The sequence below is a fragment of the Dendropsophus ebraccatus genome, chromosome 10 (genome assembly GCF_027789765.1).
Source record: "Dendropsophus ebraccatus isolate aDenEbr1 chromosome 10, aDenEbr1.pat, whole genome shotgun sequence".
Taxonomy (NCBI): domain Eukaryota; kingdom Metazoa; phylum Chordata; class Amphibia; order Anura; family Hylidae; genus Dendropsophus; species Dendropsophus ebraccatus.
The window spans coordinates 14,717,943-14,743,605 of record NC_091463.1 but is presented as its reverse complement, the minus strand read 5'-3'; the positions used below and the strand labels follow the sequence as shown (position 1 = coordinate 14,743,605).

General features: G+C 46.1%; 1 protein-coding gene across 13 annotated transcripts in view; it reads right to left on the bottom strand.

Moving 5' to 3' along the window:
• The window catches only part of LOC138766342 (uncharacterized), a 113,371-nt gene that overhangs the window by 3,264 nt on the left and 84,444 nt on the right, over nucleotides 1–25,663 (bottom strand). For 10 of the 13 annotated variants that reach the window (XM_069943885.1, XM_069943887.1, XM_069943888.1 and 7 more), the window contains 2 exons: nucleotides 25,019–25,070; nucleotides 14,101–14,168 (listed from right to left, as the gene is read on the bottom strand). In XM_069943885.1, the coding sequence (XP_069799986.1) occupies nucleotides 14,101–14,159 (59 nt within the window). In that variant the 5' untranslated portion in view covers nucleotides 14,160–14,168; nucleotides 25,019–25,070. The remainder of the gene's footprint in view (nucleotides 1–14,100; nucleotides 14,169–25,018; nucleotides 25,071–25,663) is intronic. The other 3 variants (XM_069943895.1, XM_069943897.1, XM_069943898.1) reach the window with 1 other exon arrangement.

Genomic DNA, 25,663 nt, shown 5'->3' with positions numbered 1-25,663 from the left:
AATAAAATAAAAGCAAATACAACAGTAAGGGAGGGCCGTATTTGCCACTAGGCACCCGTGGTCCGGTGCCTAGGGCGGCGCCCTGCGGGGGGGGGGGGGGGGGGGGCACCCGCAGGACTAATTTTTTAAAATGTACTTAAAAAAATGTTTTTTAACCCCCTCCGCCGCCGTGCCGCCGCTGACGTCCGCGCCCGGGGGGGGGGGGGGGGGGGATAGCTTCGGGTGCCGGCGTGAGCTTCTGGCACAGACAGCCTGTCACACAGGCCGGAAGCTCACAGCCGCAGGCCCGCAGTGCCCTAACTCCTCTCCTGCTCGGCGCCAGCGCGATGACGTCACAAGCAGGGGAGAAGTTCGGCACTGCGGGGCTGCCCAGCCTGCCTCTCACCCTGCCGCCCTTGAGTTTCCCCTGGTCCCTGGCTGCACCCCGGATGCTCCCCCTGCCGCCCAAGTGTTCACCCTGCCCCCCAGATGCTCCTCCTGTCCCCTGACCGCTCTCTTTCTACCCCCCAGCTGCTCCCTTCTGCTTCTCTATCTGCCCCCTCATCTGCCCCCCCATCTGCTCCCCCAGTCTGCCCCCAGTCTGCCCCCCATCTGCTCCCCCAGTCTGCCCCCCATCTGCTCCCCCAGTCTGCCCCATCTGCTCCCCCAGTATGCTCCCCATCCGCTCCCTTATCTTCTCCACCATACGGGCACCTCAGCTGCCCCCCATCTTCTCCTCCTGCCCCTAGCTGCTCCCCCTGCCACCCATAGGTGCTTCCCCTCCCCCTGTCACCCCAGCTGTTCCTGCTCCCCCTGTCCCTGTCACCCCAGCTGTTCCCACTGCCACCCCAAGCTGCCTCCCCTGGTCCCTGGCTGCACCCCGGATGCTCCCCCTGCCGCCCAAGTGTTCACCCTGCCCCCCGGATGCTCCTCCTGTCCCCTGACCGCTCTCTTTCTACTCCCCCAGCTGCTCCCTTCTGCTTCTCTATCTGCCCCCTCATCTGCCCCCCCCATCTGCTCCCCCAGTCTTCCCCCCAGTCTGCCCCCCATCTGCTCCCCCAGTCTGCCCCCCCATCTGCCCCTCACCTGCTCCCCCAGTCTGCCCCATCTGCTCCCCCAGTCTGCTCCCCATCCGCTCCCTTATCTTCTTCACCATCCTGTCACCTCAGCTGCCCCCATCTTCTCCTCCTGCCCCTAGCTGCTCCCCCTGCCGCCCATAGGTGCTTCCCCTCCCCCTGTCACCCCAGCTGTTCCTGCTCCTCCTGTCCCTGTCACCCCAGCTGTTCCCCCTGCCACCCCAAGCTGCCTCCCTTCCCCACTCACCCCCAGCTGTTTCCCCTGCCCCCAGCTTCTCCCCCTCCCTCTGTCACCCCAGCTGCTCCCCCTGCCACCCCCAGCTGCCTCCCTTCCCCACTCACCCCCAGCTGTTTCCCCTGCCCCCCAGCTTCTCCCCCTCCCTCTGTCACCCCAGCTGCTTCCCCTGCCACCCCCAGCTGCCTCCCTTCCCCAGTCACCCCCAGCTGCCTCCTTTCCCCAGTCACCCCCAGCTGCCTCCCTTTCCCAGTCACCCCCAGCTGCCCGCCCACAGACTAGTTGTGGTTGGAGAAGACTTCATGATGGCTGCACCAGATGGAGAATAAAGCAAAAAGTGAGCGACGGCAGTTCGAGAAGACATCACCTGTGAGTCATTAGTAACTGCACTGTAATCACTTCTATAGTGTGCAGAGCCTGTGTACCATTGGTGTCTAAACGGGTCAGTGTATTGTTTGCGGTAGTGTACTGACACAGCCCTGCGGTCACTAAAGTACACTAGTGCAAACTTTTAAACTAGAACCCAACTACAAGAGCTGCAGGCGCTACAACTCCCAGCATATCCTGAGGGCTGAAGATTGTCAGTACATCCTGGGAGTTGTAGTGCCTGCAGCTGTTGTAGTTGGGCCCTAGGTGCATTATACACTGGATGCTGTGTGGCATATAAGAATACATAGATCTGTGGGGGCTCAGTGTAGGGAAGTGACCCCAGAACATCACTGATAGGGGATAGGGGGAGATGTTTTTGTTCTGTCCCCTATTAGTGATGTTCTGGGGTCACTTCCCTGCACTGAGCCCCCACACATCTATGTATTCTGATCTCCCAAAAAGCATCCAGTGTATAATGCACCTTGGACCAAACTACAACAGCTGCAGGCACTACAACTCCCAGCATGTACTGACAGTCTGCAGCCCTCAGGATATGCTGGGAGTTGTAGTACAGTGTAGACAGATGTATTGCTGGACCTTAAGGGCTGATGGTTGTCACCCACAGATTGCAGCCACCAGGAGACTCTGCACACAGTGATTTATTACAGGGTTGTCCTCTCAGAGACTACAACTCCCAGCATAACCTGAGAGCTTTAAAAATGGAAGGATTTGTCACAGATACAGATGAATCCAGGAAAGGACGGGGTCAGCATGTCGTGTCTCACTGGTTCTATATTGGTGGGCCCCAGGTGCCCAAATCCGACACTGGACAGAAGTGGTCCCCAAACTAAGAGGTCCCCGGCCTTCTCCCTTACTTCATCACGTCTGTTTGATGAGAAGAGCGGGTATCAAGCAGAGCGGCACCCCAGTACTACTGAAAGCCGGGGGGGGGGCCGCTCAGTAGTACCAGGTACTGGGTGCTGGGGTGCCAGCCTGCCAGCTGTGCAAGGGTATACACCATGCATGTAACCTGCCAGTGCCGAGTGGGGGGTGGGGTGCTGGGACGCTAGGGCACCGGGGGGGGTGGGCCTCAGCTTGCAAAGTGCCTAGGGCAGCATGAACTCTAAATACAGGCCTGCAGTAAGGTATGATAAGCATAAAATGCAGCCATATTTTGAATCCAATAACTAGATTACAGCCTATAAAACTAAATGTCAGTCTGTGCACACACGAATATATATTTTTACAACATGTGCACAGATGGCTGTTTTTCCATAGAATTTAATGCAGCACGGTTATGAATTCAAAATACGTCTGTGTTTTATACCTATTTTACTGTCATATTTTGCTTTTACTTTCCTGTGTGTGAACATAGCTTACAAGGAATGTGTCATCAGAAAATGACATTTTGTTTAAATCAAGTTTTTATCTTAAACTTTTTTAGGAATTACATTTTTTTTATTTCCCATTTTATAGTCCTGTCAATAGTTTAATAATAAAATTATCTTTTATTCCTCAGTAGCAGTGTCAATGAGGTGGGGTCTAGAGCGTTTGTGCCCAAGGCCTGCGTCGTGGTATTCTTTGCCCCTCGGTATCCTTACTTAGATATATGGTCTCCCACACTTGTTACAATAATTATGTATGCACCGTAGCAATCTTAGATGTAGCGATCCCGAGATCGGTCCCTGGGGGGGGTATGAGAAATCAAAGGGTCAGGGAATACCATCACAGAGGCCTAGGGAACTAACACTGTAACCCCACCTCACTGCAGCTCCCCGCGGCCTTCCCTTGCACTTACCCGCTTACTGCCGATGTGTGTAATAGCCCTGGCAGCTAGCGGGGAACGAGAACCAAGCGATCGCTGACAGCGCTTGTTTACTCCTCTCCGTCACCCCGTGTAATAGGGGCTTAAGGCTAGGTCCACACTACATTTTCGCTGTCTGTTTAACCCTTAGAAGATCAGGCCAATTTTCATTTTTGCGCTTTCGTTTTTTCCTCCTCGTGCCTAAAAGGCCATAGCGCTTTCATTTTTTCACCTAGAAACCCACATGAGCCCTTATTTTTTGCGCCACTAATTGTACTTTGTAATGACAGTCTGAATTTTTGCATAAAGTATGCTGTGAAACAAGAAAGAAATGTGCGGTGAAATTGAAAATAAAATGCAGCCCAGCATACTAATATATATATATACACAGCCTGGCATAGCATTGTATATATACAGCCCAGCATACCATTATATATATATACAGCCTGGCATAGCATTATATATATACACAGCCCAGCATACCATTATATATATATATATATATATATATATATACAGCTCAGCATACCATTATATATATATATATATATATATATAGCTCAGCATACCATTATATATACAGCCCAGCATACCACTATATATATACAGCCAAACATACCATTATACATATATATAGCCCAGCATACCATTATATATATACAGCCCAGCATACCATTATGTATATACAGCCCAGCATACCATTATGTATATACAGTCCAGCATACCATTATATATATATATATATATATATATATATATATATATATATATATATATATAGTCCAGCATACCATTATATATATATATATATATATATATATATACAGCCTAGCATACCATTATATATACAGACCAGCATATCATTATATATATATATATATAGCCCATCTTACCATTATATATATATATATACAGCCCAGCATACCACTATATATATATACAGCCCAACATACCATTATATATACAGCCAAACATACCATTATACATATATATAGCCCAGCATACCATTATATATATGCAGCCCAGCATACCATTATGTATATACAGCCCAGCATACCAATTTATATATATATATATATATATATATATATATATATATATATATATATAGTCCAGCATACCATTATATATATATATATATATATATATATATATATATATACAGACCAGCATACCATTATATATATACAGCTCAGCATACCATTATATATATACAGCCCATCTTACCATTATATATATATACACAGCCCAGCATACCATTGTATATACACAGACCAGCATACCATTGTATATACACAGCCCAGCATACCATTATAAATATACAGCCCAGCATACCATTATATATATCTACAGCCCAGCATACCATTATATATATACAGCTCAGCATACCGTTATATATACAGCCCAGCACACCATTATATACAGTATATACTGTATACAAAAACCCAAAAGAAAAAGGTCTGCCACAAAATCATGAATTTGTAATTCACAATGAAATATTAGCCAAAGAAAAAATTGCAAAAACGAAATGTATAGAGAAAATACATAAAATTAGAGATGAGCGAACCGGGTTCGAGTCGATCCGAACCCGAACGTTCGGTATTTTATTAGCTGGGGCTGCTGAACTTGGATAAAGCCCTAAGGTTGTCTGGAAAACATGGATATAGCCAATGACTATATCCATGATTTCCACATAGCCTTAGGGCTTTATCCAAGTTCAGCAGCCACCGCTAATGCCGAAAGTTAGGGTTCAGATCGGCTCGAGCATGCTCCAGGTTCGCTCATCTCTACATATAATACTTTATTAAATCAATTATTTAATAGATAATACAAATATGGGATAAAGATGCACAGTAGTATACAACTGGAGAGGGGGGGAGATATCAGTGAGGTATATATGTATGTATAGGAAAGTATAACTGAACAATTAGATCCAAAATTAAAGTATAAAAGAAAGTGCTAATGGTACCCCCTAGTGGACACTCAGTGCATGGCACAAGACTATAATTTGTAATTAGTAACCTCCTATATGTGCTGGGCCAGCAGGTAGGACAACAATAATAGTATATATGGTGGAGAAAATTAACTACCACTTCATTGCCCTGCAGAGATGAAACCCAGAGACAAAAAAATATAAAGAGGAGGAACAACAAAGCCAAACACAAAAGCAGACTCCTAGGGTGAGCACCAATTACCACTCTGACATCTTACCCCTTTCCAGCACAAACAGCCCGACATACGTTTTGCTCACTTCATCAGGACTAGTGATGAGCGAACAGTAAAATTACACAAAATTACGCGAACAGTAGTGAAGTTCGGTTCGAAGTTCGACTCGAACTTGAAACCCATTAAAGTCAATGGGGAGATGTTCGGGTTATAGCCTGAAATTCGGCTTTAACAATGAAAGAAATGGGCGAATAGTGAAATATTCGATAATTCGAATAGAATAGCTCCCGATATTCGTACGAATATGGAATCCTATTATAGTCTATGGAAGAAAAATACTTGGAACCTGGAAATTAATATTCGACCACTAGGAGGTCACCAAGGGCACAATGAAACCTCATGAAATGGTGCCAACACCTCTGGATGCATGTGGGACAGCAGGGGAAGCATGCCAGGGTGCATGAACGTAAAGTAGAAGTGTACGTTTTGGTCTAGCGGTACTTGCTTACATATGAGGTGGTGAGTAATATTAGCCTATATATTACGCGCTCGCTTGTGTGTATGTATGATGCAATACGTACCACGAACGCCAGGCCCCCGCGTATTGGCAGAGCTGGAAGCAAAGATGGCCAACAGATCTCCCCCTTGGGTTGTGCTGAATCAAAATACCTGGTATCAATGATGGATAACATGGATAATGATTTTATTAAGGGATCAGTGGAGAATCCAAATTTGCATAAGAAAGAGAAAATCTGGAAAATCATACTTTGCTTGAGAAAAAGTTTAATGTCAGAAGAAATTGGGGGCAGATCCAAAGGAAATGGTCTGACCTAAAATACAAAAGCCCAGAGCGGCTGAGAGAGAACCGTTTGGAGATACGCCGGGGTGAGTAAGATGCTGGGAGCCTAGTTCTGGGGTGTGTGATATATTGGGGAGTCCCATAGAGAAAAACATGCAGCAAGGTGGATGATAAAAAGGATAAAAAGGAATGCAAAAAACACTGCATACACAAATAACATTTTTAGTCACCCCCAGTCTGCTCCAGTCACCCTCAGTCTGCTCTAGTCACCCTCAGTCTGCTCCAGTCACCCTCAGTCTACCCCAGTCACCCCCAGATACCTCCAGTCACCCCCAGTCTGCTTCAGTCACCCTCAGTCTGCTCAGGTCACCCTCAGTCTACCCCAGTCACCCCCCGATACCCCCAGTCACCCTCAGTCTGCTCCAGTCACCCTCAGTCTACCCCAGTCACCCCCAGATACCTCCAGTCACCCCCAGTCTGCTTCAGTCACCCTCAGTCTGCTCAGGTCACCCTCAGTCTACCCCAGTCACCCCCCGATACCCCCAGTCACCCCCAGTCTGCTCCAGTCACCCCCAGTCTGCTCCAGTCACCCCCAGTCTGCTTCAGTCACCCCCAGTCTCCTCCATTTACTCCCAGTCACCCCCAGTCTGCCCCAGTGTCCCCCAGTCTGCTTTAGTCACCCCAGTCTGCTCCACTCACCCCCAGTCTGCCCCAGTCACCCTCAGTCAGTTCCAGTCACCCTCAGTCTGCTCTAGTCACCCCCAGTCTGCTTCAGTCACCCCCAGTCTGCTCCAGTCACCCCCAGTCTGCTTCAGTCACCCCCAGTCTGCTTCAGTCACCCTCAGTCTGCTCCAGTCACCCCCAGTCTGCTTCAGTCACCCTCAGTCTGCTCCAGTCACCCCCAGTCTGCTTCAGTCAACCCCCAGTCTCCCCAGCTACCAAGTTTTCAAGTTTTTGTGGGACCCCATGCAGTTGTTTGCTATGAGACTCCATGACTCCTAGCTACACCCCTGCCCCTCATGTGTTCCTGTACTACTACTACACCCCTCGTATATTCCTGTACTACTACTACACCCCTCATCCTTTTGTGTTGTTCTAACTGTAAAGTTCTAACTGGAAAATTCTGGAAAAAAAACCCAAAAAACTGGTGACAAGCCACACCCCGTAAACCACACCCACTATAGGCCACTTTATAGTAAAATATGTATATGGTATAGTGTATAGTAATAGTAAGAGTATTCATTGTATATACTGACAGTCGCTCCCTGTGTACCTCATAGAGCAGGGGTGTCAAACTCAAATACACAGTGGGCCAAAATAGAAAAATTGGACAAAGTCGCGGACCAACCATGATATTTAAAGCGACTCTATACCCACAGTCTGACCAATGATAAAGAGGGTGGGAAGGAGGGATGGAGGGGTGGTGTAAAGTTAGGGCACAGATACTCTAAGCCCCGGCCGTTGGGCATGGGGCTGCAAGTTTAAAAGTTGTTTTTTAGGACAATAACTGCATCACCTGCCGGAGGACAGATCTTGGATTAAAAGCAGCTATCCGAAGGTACGAGTGGTTTGGGGGGTCAGATTGTGGGTACAGAGTTGCTTTAATGAAGATTGCATGCAGCGTTTCTGGTACTGTTTCTGTCCATAAGATGGCCGACATGGAGGAGTGACCATGCAACGCCCCTTGTGTCCTCCATAGGCATATACAGGCTCAGTGGTGAACACTGGGGGGCGGGGCCTGTTCATATGCTCCACCTTGTCGGCCATTTTATGGACAGGAACACCTAAGAGCAGGGCAGCACAGCCTGAAGGAGGGGAGTCTAATTTTAGCTGTATGAGGTACACAGGGAGCTGCTGTCAGTGAGTGCACTGTCTTTACTGTGGCCAACCCCTTGAAGAAAAGAAAAAAAAAATTAACTCTGCCTTTGGCGTTGCCTTGCCAGCATTGCCTGCATTTCTGCAAGCTCAAGTTGCTGGGTTCCTCATACTAGGGTGTGTAATATGCTGGGTTCCTCATACTGGGGTGTGTAATATGCTGGGTTCCTCATACTGGGGTGTGTAATATGCTGGATTCCTCATACTGGGGTGTGTAATATGCTGGGTTCCACATACTGGGGTGTGTAATTTGCTGGGTTGCTTATACTAGGGTGTGTAATATGCTGGGTTCCTCATACTGGGGTGTGTAATTTGCTGGGTTGCTCATACTAGGGTGTGTAATATGCTGGGTTCCTCATACTGGGGTGTGTAATATGCTGGGTTCCTCATACTGGGGGGCAGCATTCAAGACAGGCGGATCCTCTGCCCACACCTTCTAGTAAGTATAAAGCTATGTATTTTTAACCCCTAATCACCAGTTGTAAAATGGCCTTAAAGGAGTGGTGCGCCGAAAAATGTTTTCCTTTATTCCCTCCCCACAAGAAAAGTGCTTCATACTATGAAACGCCACAGATGCAATAAAAAAAAAAACCATAGACTACATTATATAACCCATATAAGATTTTTTTTTTTTTTTTTTTTATAGCTGCTGCACCACAGAGAACACCATCTCCAGCAAGGAGCCCAGACCCTTCCACACCACCTCAAGTGATGAATGTAGACCCTAATGGTAGGTACCTTATTAAAGATGGGCAAGAACATAGCAGGGACCAAACCTGCTCTGGGACACTGACCAATGTGCTACAGATGGACCTTCATTCTACAATATATATGCTGTTATAACGGAGGTTGGCAAAAGAATGTAATTGCCGGAGAATATCAGGAGTTACCCAGAATAAATATTCCATTCACTTGTAGGCAAAATATGGTGTGTTTAAGGTTTCACAAAAATAGGAACAAAAATCACATGAGCAGGAAAGAAATATTAATAATAATAATAATAATAATAATAATAATAATAATAATAATAAGAAGAAGAAGAAGAAGAAGAAGAAGAAGAAGAAGAAGAAGAAGAAGGCAAGAGTCTTACAAATGGCCCATGAATGTCTCTGAGGTTGCAAGTCTTTAGAGTCCCAAAATGATGGTAGGAGTAGAAGTTTCCAATGGTGGCAAAATTAGCCTGAAGAACAAAGGACTCCTTGAGGTGAGTTCCTGAGGTGGGAGTAGATAAGTCTCAGATGTCCAGTGAGGATGGAGTTTTGTAGATGGTATATTGAGCATCCCCCTAACCACCTAAATCCCTCGCCTTATATACCCTTTTGGACGTGAATATATACATTTTGATGACCAAATATGGTTACACCCAGTACAACTTATATCCTAAAAATGGTATTCTGGCAAAGCTCCAAGTGGATTGGTCAAGCTGGACACGTAGTAGCATCTGGTTATGATCCATACATTGCCCACGTGACCCTCAAGACATGACCATATTAGGACTTCCAGTCGTCCACCATTTTGGAGGTCAGAAAACTACTGGGTGAAAGTTCAGCCCTATACTCAGTGTAACATGAGGGAAGAGAATGAGGTTGGTAACCAGTGTATGTATTATTTGGGATAATAATAATTTGATTCCACTAATGCCAAAGATAATATGATCCATTCAGTCATTAATAAGGTTAGGTGTTATAGATGGGGTTACAGGTTATATATTTTTTACATATACTAATTTTTTTTTTTTTTTTTTCAGCTCCAACAGTAATTGAGTCTCCGGGGGAATTTTCACCTGGGCCGTTCCAAGATCAGCCATTATCTGTGTCCGATATGAACAAACCCCTAATCCTACAAACATATATGTGCAAGCAATAGGGATCATTGACACATTATTTTACGTCCTCCTACTTTTAAGCTGAAGGTGTCGGCCATCATCAGATCGCATACTGCCATGCAGCTTAAAGGGGTACTCCAGGCAGGGGTTATTTTTAGGGTATGGCTGAGGAAGGGCTGGAAATAGAGGCTGCCAGTCACTTACCTCCCTAATTCAATCGCCGGGTCCCGGCTGGATCGCACCGCCCCATTCTCCCGTCCAGCCGCCGCTTCCTGGTCTGAGCTGCGGCTTGAGACGTGACGTGACCCGGTGATGGAACCGGGGAAATAAGTGACCGGCAGCCTCTATTTCCACCCCTTCGGCGGCCATACCCTAAAAGTAACCCCCGCCCCGGAGTATCCCTTTAACCAGTAGGAAGAGGGAGATTGTGATTATGCTGTATAGAGCTCTAGTGAGACCACATCTGGAATACTGTGCCCAGTTCTTGAGAACTCACGTAAACAAGGATATTGATAAAATAGAACGGGTCCAAAGACAAACAACAAAAATGGTGGAGGGTGTCAGGCATAACACCTGAATCTATATAGTCTGGAGGAAGAAGGGAAAGGGGGGGGACATGATATGAAATCTTTATATATGTTAAAGGAGTAAATGAGGTTCAAGAGGGAAGTGTTTTTAGGAAACAACTGAACTCAAGAACAAGAGGTTAGTTGGGCAAAAGATCAGAAGCAACATGAGAAAATATTACTTTAAGGAAAGAGTACTAAATGCTTTGAGAAAACTTTCAGCAAATGTAGTTGGTAAATCAACAATAGCCTATATCTATCCTAAGATAATAAAAAGGGAAATACTAATAGGGCAGACTAGATGGACCCTGTGGTCTTTTTCTGCTTACAATCTTCTATGTTTGTATATTTCTATTTAAAGCCCACATGAAGAGCAAGTTAAATCAGATCTGTGTGTTATAATCGGGATAATCAAGGCAGTGAAAGAGTTGAAATTTAATAACTGTATAACAGAGGTCTACTATTTCGTATTTTTCCTGATGGACAGAGGACGTTTTTTAGCTTATAGGAATACAGCTGTAATAACTCAAGAAATGCACGTACACAAACGAGATGTACGTTTAATCACTGTATAACAGATATCTACTATTTCAGATTTTTCCTGATGGACTAAGGACGTTCTTTAGTTTATAGAAATACAGCTGTAATAACTAATCAAATGCACGTACACACATGAAATGTACGTTTAAGTAATGTATTACAGATATGAGCAGACCAAAATACACTTTTGGGCACTATGGGGGAAAGGTGTAAAAAAAAAAATTTAGGCGCAGATAGGGCAGATCGGCTTCAAAATATTTGCTAAATATTTGTAAATGTGTACGCCGCATTTATAATTTTTCTGGTGGAAGAATGATACTAAAACCTACGCCAGCTCTGAGCTGGCATAGGTTTTTAAATTTTTGCACGGACAGGCTCTATGTGATCAGAATTTATGTAGAGGCAATGCACCTCTACATAATTCCCCGGAGCTGCGGGGACATTAGTAAACCCGGTGTAAAACATGCCGGATTTAATAAATGTCCCCCTATGTATGAATTGGCAAATCCAATATGCAGCCTACAATCCCAAAGATACGTATTGCTGTGGCTGCAATGGTGTCTATGGACAGGAAAATACTTGTTTCAAATATGCTAGTGTAACCTTGATGAACACCCCATTAATCTCTCTAATCTCAATGCCTATCTCTGTAATATCACTTATCTCACTGCTTATCAGTGAGGTAGCTGCCTGTACAGCAGAGTGAGTGAGGAGACAATGGCGTCCAGAACGCAGCACAGTGATTAATGGAAATGGTCTTGTGATTTTAGCAGCCAATGAGAATCCTATACCTCAGCAATGACGTTTCTGCTCTGCACTGATTGGCTGGCAAAAAAGGCTCTCGAAAACTAACTTGAACTCGAACGCTAACTCGAGCAAACAGTAAAATGTTTGGTTTGAGTAAATCGAGATGTTCGACTCGAACTTCAAACAACACGATGAACACTTCGATCAACACTAATCAGGAGCTCCTGGTGAAGTGATCCAGGGAACACAGCGCGGCTGCGGGAAGAGGTATGTTCCGCAGACGTAACAGTACCCCCCTTTGGCCTCTACTTCTTTTTTGCCTGAAGGAATTTCTTGATGAGATTCCGATCCAAGATGTTGGCTTTAGGCTCCCAGGATCTCTCGTCAGGACCGAAAACCTTTCCAGTCGACCAAAAAGAAGCCTCTTCCCCTAACAGTCTTCATCGCCAGATGTCCTTAACTGCGCAGATGTCATCGGAGACTGCTTGCAAAGGAGAAGGGGAGGGCTTACTAGAAAAACGGTTGAGGACCACTGGCTTCAAGAGGGAAACATGGTAGGAAATCGTGATTCGCATGGTGGGAGGCAGGCTGACCTTGTAAACGACCAGGTTGATGCGCCTCAGGACCGTGAATGGGCCAAGGAACCGTGGACCCAACTTTTAAGTTGGTATCTTCAGTCGAACGTACCTGGCCGACAACCATTCTTTATCACCAGGAGCGAAAGTCAAAGCAGGTCTCCTCTTTTTGTCTGCCTGTACTTTCATCCAATTGGTAGCAAATAACAAGGATTGGCGTGTCAGCTCCCAGATGGACTTAAAGTCTTTTACCAATTCATTCACGGCTGCTACCTCTGAGGAGGTATGAAGAGGTATGAAGTGGGACATTTTGGAGAACCGATCCATTACCACCCAGATGATGGTGTTATCCTGAGAGAGAGGAAGATCAGTAATAAAGTCCATGGCTATATGTGTCCAAGGATGATCTGGGATTGGCAAAGGCTGAAGTAGACCGGCTGGTCTCTGACAAGGAGACTTGTTTTGAGCACAGGTGGAGCAGGAAGCCACAAAGTCCTTGACATCCTTGTATATCCTTGGATACCAATAGTGACGGGAGATCAGCTGTCTGGTCTTATGGGTACCAGGATGTCCAGCCCAGCACCCCTATTTTAGGATTCTCCTACGGAGGGCAGGGCGTACATAGGTCTTCCCGGCAGGAACATTTTGAAGAACAGAGGTAGCAACGGGCATCAGAAGTTCAGGTGGTATGATGTAATGAGGGGTGACCTCTTGTCCCAGGACATCTGATTGGCGTGAGAGAGCATCAGCTGGATGGAAATGAATGACAAAAATAAAATAGGAGAAGAAGAGGGACCACTTGCCTGGGGTTAAGGTATTGGGCTGACTGGAGGTAGAGGAGATTTTTGTGGTCCGTGAAAATATTTATCGGATGCTTAGCTCCTTCTAGGAGATGTCACCTTTCTTCTAAGGCCAACCTAATCGCCAGCATGGGGATGCACACGCCAGACCATGCGGGAGAAAGAGAAGACTGGGGACGTCCGGGACCATGTGCAGCCAGGGGATCGAGCCCGGCTGCCGCCAGGAAAGATGACGCGCCCACGGGAAGAGGTACGTGCCATGGACGCAGTTGTAACAGACGGAGCCCCACGGCTCTGTCACTAGAGCGCCGTGGCGTTTCAAAGAGTTTCCCCACTGCCGGCAGGAATCCGTTTCATGCATACAACGTTCGTAGGTCCACAAAATCTACGAATGTGAATGCAGCCTAAATCCTTTGCAGGCTAGATTCCAGCCAATAAAAATACAAAAAGTGCAACAGCAACCCAAGGTGCAAGATCTTACCGTATATACTCCCCCCGGTGTACACACGATAAAAGCCTGCTCTGTTGATTTTGAAAAATGAGGATCTAAGCAAACTATTAGATCAAACAGAGTGAACCATGTCACCATGTTAAGGTGTCCTCAGAGACATGGCTCTACCCTAGCATTTTCACACTAGCAATGGCCTCTCCTGGGCTGAACAAGCCTACAACTGGGCAGATAGTCATGTCAGTATTGTACTAAAAGTAAATTTACAAATAGAAAATAGAGATGATCAAACTTACAGTGAGTTTGTACCAACCCGAACCCGATTCCTCGGCCGATGAATCCTGCTGCCTTTCATTATCCGGCTCTAATCAGTAAAAACAAATCTAGCTGATACATGTCCTTCAAGCTTTTTTAACATAGGCGTTATACAGTCAATTTTATGGTCATTATGGTCCCTACATTAACCACAGCACAAGGTCATATGATGCAAATTCTATCAACATAAGGTTTTATGGCAATCTGACACAGTCATGTGTCTCATTTACAGTATATGTATATTTAGCCATGGCTTTCACATACTGCACATAAATATAAAATCCAGATTATGTATGTTAATGGGGCTATTTTTTATTTAGATGTGGGAGTTCAGTGATGTTAAAGTGACTGTACCACTAGGCCCAGGCTGGAGCACTGGAGGCGGGCCGACCCACCCTTAGTGGGAAGAAACTCCAGAGGGGCGGGGGTTTCCTCCTACTAAGGGTGGGTCGGCCCGCCTCCAGTGCTTCAGCCTTGGCCTGGTGGTACAGTCACTTTAGGAGAATTCTTCCTGAAGTCTAGGAAAGCGATTGAGACCCCTGCAATCACGCTGCGAGGGTCCCAATCAGTAAGTGACAGGAGATGCTCCTGTCACTTACACTTGAGCGTTGCAGCAATCACGCACTTTTACTGTAAAGTGCACTACGTAAACACGGGAACGAAAAGTTACAAAAGATACAAAATTGCATTTTTTTTCCCAATTTCACCCGATAAATAATATTTTTAGGGTTCCGTCACACATTTCATGGTAGATTGAGGAGCCATTACGAAGTATACTTTGAAATCTTGAAAAAAAAACAAAACAAAAAAAAACAGCCCCTCCATGATGTGACTCCATTAGAATCAATGGAATCCTATCTAGGGTCCTATCTAAGTGTGGGTCGAACCGCCTCCAGTGCTTCTGCCTGGGCCTGGTAGTACAGTCACTTTAAAGGGGTAGTGCGGCGGTAAAGAATTATTGACAAAATAACACACATTACAAAGTTATACAACTTTGTAATGTATGTTATGTCTGTGAATGGCCCCCTTCCCTGTGTCCCACCACCCCCACCCGTGTACCCGGAAGTGTGGTGCGCTATACATACCTATCACGTGCCGACTCGTCTCCGATCTTCAGTCTGCGATGTCGTCTTCGGACGGCCCGACCGAATCCCTCCGAGCGTCCTGAGTGCCGGCCGCCCTCTTCAGCGTCATCGGCTGCTCAGCCGCGATTGGCTGAGCATAACTGTGCTCAGCCAATCGCGGCTGAGCAGCCGATGACGCGGCCGCGTCATCAGTTGCTCAGCCGCGATTGGCTGAGCCAAACTGTGCTCAGCCAATCGCGGCTGAGCATCTGAGGACGCTGAAGAGGGCGGCCGGCACTCAGGACGCTCGGAGGGATTCGGTCGGGCCGTCCGAAGACGACATCGCAGACTGAAGATCGGAGACGAGTCGGCACGTGACAGGTATGTATAGCGCACCACACGGGTGGGGGTGGTGGGACACGGGGAAGGGGGCCATTCACAGACATAACATACATTACAAAGTTGTATAACTTTGTAATGTGTGTTATTCTGTCAATAATTCTTTACTGCCGCACTACCCCTTTAAGTGTACCTGTCGCCACTGCCGGATGAGCAGTAAACTCCACTCTTTGACCGGAAGTTCAGGTATTTTGGGACGTACAGGTGCTTAGACTGTGTGACCAGGGACTTCAGTGGTTTTGGGAGGCATTCGCACAGGCATGGCTATTGTAGGCATAATGTGTTTTCCCTCTGTTTTGCTTCCTGGTTCTCGGTGTGGTGCTAAGACTGCCTGTGCTGCGTCATGAGGGGGTCAACCAATGGAAGGCGTCTATATTCCCGCCAAGGGAGTCTATATATCCCCCTCTCGCACTCACCACTTCCTCTTGTTGTTCCGGAAGCGAGCTGTCCCTCCCTCCCTCCTTTGTTGTAAAAAAAATAAATAAATCTATATATATTGTCGTATGATGTTCATATGTCTTCTGTGTTCTAAACTATTTCTCAGCTGGCGGCTTTGGTGGATTTAAAGTTATGGAGCAGTTATGGTTTAGCCAGTAAGAACGATGTGCCCGTTGGGAGTCCAGCGGCCGGCACACCTCTTCTTCTTGTTATCTGCAAGTTGAAGTTAAGTGCCTTATAATTACTTGGAGAAGTAAGTTAATAAAAGCTGTGGCCGACCACCATCCAGCAAAGATTTAACCTGTGTCGTGTCTTCATTATGCCTACCCGGGTTTAAGGGGTTATAGCTCACCTTACTGCAGTCTCACGGCTACGAATAGATCAGAATAGGGGTTGTGTGCATTAGGGTCTTAGCATCTTTATAGTTATGGATACCCGAGTTCCCAGGAGCAGAATAGAATTCAACGCTTATCTGGCATCGGCCGTGATTAGGGGTCATTCACACGTCCGTAAAATTCTGTCTGTACACAGAAGGTGTTCTGCAGACTGTACCTGGGAACTCCCAGCATCATGATTATGAGTGCCTAAACAGTTTAAGGGTGCCTTCACACGTAACAGATCCGCAGCGGATTTTTAACTGCGAATTGGCAGCGATATCCGCTGCGGATCCCTGCCCTGTACACTCTATGGGCAGACAAACTCGAAGCGAGATGCACATCCCGCTGTATGTCAGCAGCCCGCCCGGTTAATCCCCCGCCGCATCGTATACGTCACCTTCTCCACGCTCCGGCTTGCTTCGGGGGTTCTCAGCGCGTCCTACTTGGCCAATCAGTGCGCTGCCCCGCCGCAGCGCACTGATTGGCTAAGCGGGATGTGAAGACGTTGGGAGCCCCAAAGCGAGTCGGAGAGGGGAGCAGGTGAAGTATACGCTCCGGCGGCCAGCGGGGGGGGTTAACCTGGTGGGCTGATGACATATTCACTGCGGGATGTGCATCCCACTGAGAGTTTGTCTGCCTAGAGAGCGTACAGGGCAGGGATCCGCTCCGGATCCGTTACGTGTGAACACACCCTTAAAGTTCGCACTAATGTACTGACACAGCCACGCAGCAGTTTGTGGAGATCTGCCTTTGTTTGACCCGGCAGATGATCACCCAGCCGATGCTACAGTAAAGTCTTACTTTACATTTTGAGAACAGGGTAACTCGTGCGGCCACTGAATAGTGGCCTCACAAAATAGAACTGTCAGTTATACAGTAGTGTATACACAATGGCCGTTGTTCTATACACGCTAGTGAAATTGCATGCTGGCAATAAATAGTGGCCGTTGTTGCAAACTGCAACAACGGTCGTTATTTATTGCCCGCATTCAGCGTGTTATTATGGTCTCAAACAGTATTGGAGCCCCCGACATCATAGTTAATCATAATACTGGGAGCTCCTAAGTTCAGTATGCAGAACAGCATCTGTGCACGGACGTGTTTCTGTGGACGTGCGCATCTGCCGCTAGGGATGTCCCCCAAGGGGAAGTATAAAAGACTGTGTTGGGGCAAGCTGCAGAAAAGTATTAGGCTATGTAAAAAAAAAAGTGTTATTTCAAAGTGTGAACATAGCCTTAAGAGGCAGGGCCCTTTTACTACTGATTTTGGTCAGTATTTCACGCCTAAAAAAATGGTGTTTTTCCATGCAAAAATAGATGAAAAACTTGAAATTTTTAACCTTGTGAAGTGTAAACATCTAGAGGATATTAATAAGGAGGCCCCGACAGCTGCAGCAATGGTGCAATAAGATGCATTTCAAACCACATCTCTACATTTGTTATTGCGAAGACACAATGCAGAACTGAATGGTATTCCTGCTACCAAACAGTGAGAAAAAAAAAACACATCAGCTTTACCAGATAATAGCAGCTAATGCTACCGCCCGGGCATCAGAAAAACATTTCCATCGCAGAGAGACCCAATGGTAAGCAGGCAGGTTCCATGCAGTAATGGCAGCTACTGCTGCACCTGTGAGGAGTCAGGTGATCCCATGAGGCCTCCCTGCAAAACCTTCAGGACTGCTGCAAAGTGTCCAGCTCCACCAGGTACTAATGCTGCCATACTGCATGTGTGTATGTATACTGTTACTGTTACCTTGCACTTGTTGTGTGTCAGGCTAGGTTCACACAACATTTTTGTGAATGTTCAATGTATATGTATGATACTGTCGAAAAGTAAAAAAATGTATATGGATGCTGCTGTGCCATGTAGCGGGATCTGTTTTCCATTGGCCACATGTTTGTATACAGCTAAAAAAAATCAATTTATTGAACCTTTGAAACACCAAACGCTATGTGAACCCGGCCTTGGTTTTGTTCATTTTTTTTTCTATTGCCTTGCCAGGTTTACCACCAAGCCGTTCCATCGTTGGAGTCTGATACTTGTAAAAATTCCATAGTCATAGTAAAACCTTGTAAGGGTAGCTTCACACGTACCGACTCGCAGCGTCCTGGCAGATCACTGTCACTACTGAATGACCGCTGCGTGTATGTAATTCTGCCGGCCGCTTAACCCCTTCTGATGCCGCCCGCCTCCCGCTCCGCTCTGTATACATACCTCCTCGCTCCACGGGGTCCCAGCGTCCTGCTCTCCCGCCCGGCAACACACTGATTGGCCGGGCGCGAGAGCAGGTCGCCGGGACCCCGTGGAGCGAGGAGGTATGTATACAGAGCGGAGCGGGAGGCGGGCGGCATCAGAAGGGGTTAAGCGGCCGGCAGAATTACATACACGCAGCGGTCGTTCAGTGTGTTTATGGATCACTGGATCAGGTTTTATAGGGACGATCACCAGATTGGCTGTTTTTGAGCCTTTAGTGCTGTTTTATATCTTCGGCCTTGACCTGAATGCTTTTGTTTATGTAGTGTGTGCATATATTGCGGCGGACAGCATTCAGGTGAATAAGATTATAATGGTGTGCTTACACAGACACATCTGACAGATTTTAGAAGCCAAAGCCAGGAATGGATTGTAAAAGAGGAGAAATCTCAGTCTTTCCTTTGACCTGTTTTCTGTTTATAGTCTGTTTCTGGCTTTGGCTTTAACCCCTTCATGACCTGGCCCAATATGGCCTTAAAGTGAATGTACCATCAGGCCTGGGCTGAAGCACTGGAGGTGGGCCAACCCACCCCCAGTGGTTGGAAACCCCCGCCCCTCTATGACACAGCCCCATTAGAATGAATGGTGCCATATCATAGAGGGGCGGGGGTTTCTTCCCACTGGGGGTGGGTCGGCCCGCTTCCAGTGCTTCTGCCTGGGCCTGGTGATACAGTCACTTTAATGACCAGGCGCCAATTTTCATTTCTGGGTTTTACCTTTTCCTCCTCGCCTTCTAATAGCTATAGTGCTTTTATTTCTCCATCTACAGGGCCATGTAAGCCCCCCCAAGATTTCAAAGTGTTTTTTGTAACAATGCCTCGATCCACCATGAAATGTATGACGGAACCCTAAAAATATTATTTATTGGGGGAAATTTGAAAAAAAAATATGCAATTTTGTATCTTTTGTAACTTTCTGTTCCCGTGTTTACGTTGTGCACTTTACGGTAAAAGTGCGCAATTGCTGCAACGCTCAAGTGTAAGTAACAGGAGCATCTCCTGCCACTTAACGATTGGGACCCCCGCAGTGTGATTGCAGGGGTCCCGATCGCTTTCCTAGACTGCAGAAAGAATTCTCCTTAAAGGGGTTATCCAGCGCTACAAAAACATGGCCACTTTTCTCCCTACTGTTGTCTTCAGTTCAGGTGCAGTTTGCAATTAAGCTCCATTTACTTCAATGGAACTGAGTTTTAAAACCCCACCCAATCTGGAGACAACAGTAGAGGGAAAGTGGCCATGTTTTTGTAGCGCTGGATAACCCCTTTAAGTCTGTGCAGTCTGATCTTCAATCTTCTTTTACATTCTGTCTCTGTCAGGCTCTATGAGAAGATCACAGATTACACTGATCAATGTTATGCTATTGATTGCATGTAAAAGTTCTCCACTTCATAGCACAATGGTTACTCGGCATACAGGTACGTCCAGGGTCATCTGGTGACAGGCGGCTGTGGTGTACCCGTACGTCCTAAGTTGTCTAGGGGTTAAAAATCTGTCTGTGTAAACACACCATTCTTTTACACACACACACAAATTATCTGACAGATTTTTGAAGCCAAAGCCAGGAATGGATTTGAAAAAAGGAGAAATCTCAGTCTTTCCTTTATGACCTGTTCTCTGTTTATAGTCCGTTCCTGGCTTTAGCTTCAATAATCTGTCAGATATCTGTGTGTATGTACGAGGACCCTTATCTACCAAAAATTGCCAAGAATTCAGGGGAATTCAGGGGTGTCAAACTCAGACCCTCCAGCTGTTGCAAAACTACAAATCCCATGGACTATCCAGGCATGATGGGAATTGTAGTTTTGTAACAGCTGTAGGGCCGGAGTTTGACACGTGTGGTGTAGATTGTGTCACATTGCATCCCACAGGTGACCACGAATGTGACCCCTCTGTACTAGGCCGTGTCCTTTTTTTTTTTTTTTTTTCTTGCTGTATGGATTGCAGATCTGTAAAACTCTGGCAAGTGTAAATAGCCCTATAGAATATATCAATGGGGACTGATTTTGACAGAGCGTGTGAATAAGACCTAAGGCTGCGTTATTGACAGCCAGAAAAAAATGGGCATCTTTTTTTAAGCCACTGTTGATGTGAAGTTGTTTAAAAAAACACCTGCTCTTTAATCATTGGAAATACTAAGCACAGGAAATGGCCTAAAGAAAGGCATACTTAAAGGGGTTATCCAGTGCTACAAAAACATGGCCACTTTCTTTCAGAGACAACACGACTCTTGTCTCCAGGTCAGGTGCGGTTTGCAATTAAGCTCCATTCACTTCAATGGAACAGAGCAGCAAAACCTGCACCCTAACTGGAGACAAGAGTGGGGCTTTCTCTGAAAGAAAATAGCCATGTTTTTGTAGCGCTGGATAATCCCTTTAAAAAAGAAGTCCCGCTGTTTTGAAAATCTGGCAGAGATAGGGGGAATTAAATAACAAGTACAAACTCACCTCTCCTGCCCCAGTCACTGACTGGCTGAGTGGCCAGTCTATCAGCCATCGTGACGTGTCCACTCCGGGGCACAGAGAAACATGTGGGTTGGAAAGATTCAGACTGCACCTCACAAAGTATCATTGAAAAAAAATCAAACCATATTTATTGACCTAAAGGCAAAGGACAAACACTTAAAAACACCAATATATATGATATTCCATCACTGGTTCAAATGTAACACAGTAAAACCTGGCCGATCTCAACCAATAAATAAAGTGACAGCCTTACAAATTATCACAGATATAGTTGTGCAAATACAGCAATAAATGTCTCAAATTCATAATGTAATAATATTAATATCAAAAAGTACACAAGAAGAACAGCCATAAAGTGCAAGTACTAAAGCTTAAAGGAGAAGTCCGGCGAAAATTATTTTTTATATGTTATTACTTATGGAAAGTTATACAATTTTCTAATGTACATTAATTATGGGAAATGCTCATATACTGCTATTTCCCTTAATTTAGTGTATCAGGAAGTGTTAGAATTATCTCTGAAGCAGTGACGTCACGACCAACGGTGTAATTCCTATGGAGTGTCCAGCAGGGGGCGCTCTATATATAGAAGTCAATGAGTACCATTGACTTCTATATATAGTGCGCCCCTGCTGGACACTCCATAGGAATTACAGTGTATGTAATGTAATGTTATGCACTGTACTGTTGGGACTTTATGAATACATTTATGGAATACTTTGGGGAGCAAGTGTCCTTGCTCCCCAAAGTATCCCATAAATGTATTCAATGAATACATTTCCTGGGCACCGAGCAGGGAGGGAGAGAGGTGCCATCTACCTCCCCCCTCCCTGCTCGGTGCTGGGAACATATACAAAGTACTACTCCCCCATTATCTGCAGATAATGGGGGAGTAGTACCTTTTGCTATCCCTATCACCGCCTGCGCCGCCGCCGCTCACACAGGGGCTGCTATTCATGCCCCCCGCCGCTCCCCCTCCTCCTCCTCCTCCCGGTATCAAACTTACGATCGCGCCGCTGATTTCCCGCCGCCCGCGCCGCTCCTAACTACCCGCCCGCCCGCTCGCTCGCCCGCCCCGTTCCTGGCCGCCGCTCTCTGCTCATGCCGGCCGCGTCAGCCCACCCCCACCCCGGCCGGGAGCACGGCGCTTCCTGGTGTCCCCGGCCGGGGTGGGGGTGGGCTGACGCGGCCGGCATGAGCAGAGAGCGGCGGCCAGGAACGGGGCGGGCGAGCGAGCGGGCGGGTAGTTAGGAGCGGCGCGGGCGGCGGGGAATCAGCGGCGCGATCGTAAGTTTGATGCCGGGAGGAGGAGGGGGAGGGCGGTGATAGGGATAGCAAAAGGTACTACTCCCCCATTATCTGCAGATAATGGGGGAGTAGTGCTTTGTATATGTTCCCAGCACCGAGCAAGGAGGGGGGAGGTAGATGGCACCTCTCTCCCTCCCTGCTCGGTGCCCTGCAAATGTATTCATTGAATACATTTATGGGATACTTTGGGGAGCAAGGACACTTGCTCCCCAAAGTATTCCATAAATGTATTCATAAAGTCACAACAGTACAGTGCATTACATTACATACACTGTAATTCCTATGGAGTGTCCAGCAGGGGCGCACTATATATAGAAGTCAATAGTACTCATTGACTTCTATATATAGAGCGCCCCCTGCTGGACACTCCATAGGAATTACACCGTTGGTCGTGACGTCACTGCTTCAGAGATAATTCTAACACTTCCTGATACACTAAATTAAGGGAAATAGCAGTATATGAGCATTTCCCATAATTAATGTACATTAGAAAATTGTATAACTTTCCATAAGTAATAACATATAAAAAAATAATTTTCGCCGGACTTCTCCTTTAATGTGTAAAGCTGACTATTGTATTTTGATCATTAAAGCGTAATTGTCATTTCAGGGTCATTTTTCTGAAAACATTAAATATCAACAGTACAAGCGATTTTAAGAAACTCTGTAATAGGTTTTATGTACTAAAAAAGTTTCCTTCTGTACTGAAAAAGCAATCTCCCAGCCTCCCCCCTCACATCAGAAGAAGCAGGATTTCTGTCTCCATTATGTGGCTATGGAGAGGGGAGGGGCTGTTAGGAGTGACTGAGCACGGAGCAGTTCTGCACAGCACAACACCCTGCAATCTTCTCTCAGTAAGTTCATAGATAAGCACTGACCTTTCTGACCCCAGAATCCTGCGGTTTAGGTGCCCAGAGAGTCTACAAACAGCGGACCTTCATGTCACCTCTTCCTGCTCCTTCATCTCCCTCAGCCCCTCCCCCCTCCATAGGCTTACAATGGAGAGAGCAGAACCCGTCTTCACTGGCTTCTCTGTAATGAAGACGTGTTTGCCTGATAATGCACAGATAAGAAGTCAGGGGGGGAGGCTGGGAAATTGCTTCTTGAGCACAGAAGGAGGCTTTTTTGGCTGATGAAACCTATTACAGAATTTCTTAAAATCGCTTAGACTACTGATTTCTGCAATAAAAAAAAATATGACAGTTACGCTTTAAGCTTTAGTACTTGCACTTTATGGCTGTTCTTCTTGTGTACTTTTTGATATTAATATTATTACATTATGAATTTGAGATATTTATTGCTGTATTTGAACAACTATAGTTGTAAGGCTATATTTTTTGATCATTTGTAAGGCTGTATTTGAACCAGTAATAGGATATATATATTGATGTTTTTAAAGTGACTCTGTACCCACAATCTGACCCCCCAAAACCACTTGTACCTTCGGATAGCTGATTTTAATCCAAGATCTGTCCTGGGGTCCGTTTGGCAGGTGATGCAGTTATTGTCCTAAAAAACAACTTGTAAACTGGCAGCCCTGTGCCCAACAGCCGTAGCCTAGATTGTGTATGCATTAGGCTGCCACACCCTCTCCTCCCCACCCTCCTCATCATTAGGAATGCTCCAGGCAGATTGTCTCCTATTCCCCACCTGTGTCAGCACAGCACATGGGCTGGATTGTTAAGGCACCTGTGCAATGTTAAGACAGGAGAAAATGTTCCAGTGGCATTCCTAATGATGAAGAGGGTAGGGAGGAGGGACGGAGGGGTGGTACAAAGTTAGGGCACAGTGACTCCCTTTGGGCACGGGGCTGCAAGTTTAAAAGTTGTTTTTTGGGACAATAACTGCATCACCTGCCGAACGGACCCCAGGACAGATCTTGGATTAAAAGCAGCTATCTGATGGTACAAGTGGTTTGGGGGGGGGGGGGGTCAGATTGTGGGTACAGAGTCACTTTAACTGATTTTTAGATGTTTGTCCTTTGCATTTACGTTAATAAATATGGTTTGATATTTTTTCAATTACACTTTGTGAGTCTGAATTTTTCCAATCCATGTGTTGTTGTTGTTTCTCTGTGCTTAGTGTGCGGGTTGTGAGGACTGGGGTCTCGAGGCCGGCCTCGCCACTCACCGCGGGTATGGTGAGAGGTAAGTTTGTACTTGTACGGCCTCTGATGCTGCATTCATGTGTCCGTGATATACGGTACGTATGCTGTATGAACACATCTCTTATGGGACTCCCTGCATCATAATAATTCATTGTGGTCAGGTGACAGCGAAAGTGCTAGCCTACTGAACTCATGATAAATCATGATAATATCAACCAATCACAGCTCAGCTTTTATTTCTTACACTGCTCTGGTAAAATGAAATCTGACCTGTGATTGGTTGCTATGGGCCACAAAGAGAACCTTACTATAAGATACATCTCTTACAGCCATATGTTTGGCCTCGCCAATACAATTGGGTGCGGATATTCTGCCGCACGTGGCCGTAATCTTAGTTTTGGCTTCATCAAAATGGTGTAGGCAGAAGTATCCTCCTGGCATGTTGTCAATTGCACAATTGCAGTCTGTAATATGGAGACAAATACACACCTGTACTATGCACGTCTTAATCTTGCCGTAGGGAAGGAAACGGATCAGCTCCCTGCAAGAAAAAAAATAAAAAATAAAATATATATATATATACAGTGGTGGATTACGAGCATAATTCGTTCCGGGACCGTGCTTGTAATCCAAATCCACTCTTATACCAAAGCAAATTTTTCCATAAGAAATCATTGAAATGTAGACAATTGGTTCCACACCCCCAAAAATCATTTTATAATCATTATAGCAGCAGTGTGTATAGCTGAGTGTGAGTGCAAGCACATTATAGCAGCAGTGTGTATAGCTGAGTGTGAGTGCAAGCACATTATAGCAGCAGTGTGTATAGCTGAGTGTGAGTGCAAGCACATTATAGCAGCAGTGTGTATAGCGGAGTGTGAGTGCAAGCACATTATAGCAGCAGTGTGTATAGCTGAGTGTGAGTGCAAGCACATTATAGCAGCAGTGTGTATAGCTGAGTGTGAGCGCAAGCACATTATAGCAGCAGTGTGTATAGCTGAGTGTGAGCGCAAGCACATTATAGCAGCAGTGTGTATAGCTGAGTGTGAGCGCAAGCACATTATAGCAGCAGTGTGTATAGCTGAGTGTGAGCGCAAGCACATTATAGCAGCAGTGTGTATAGCTGAGTGTGAG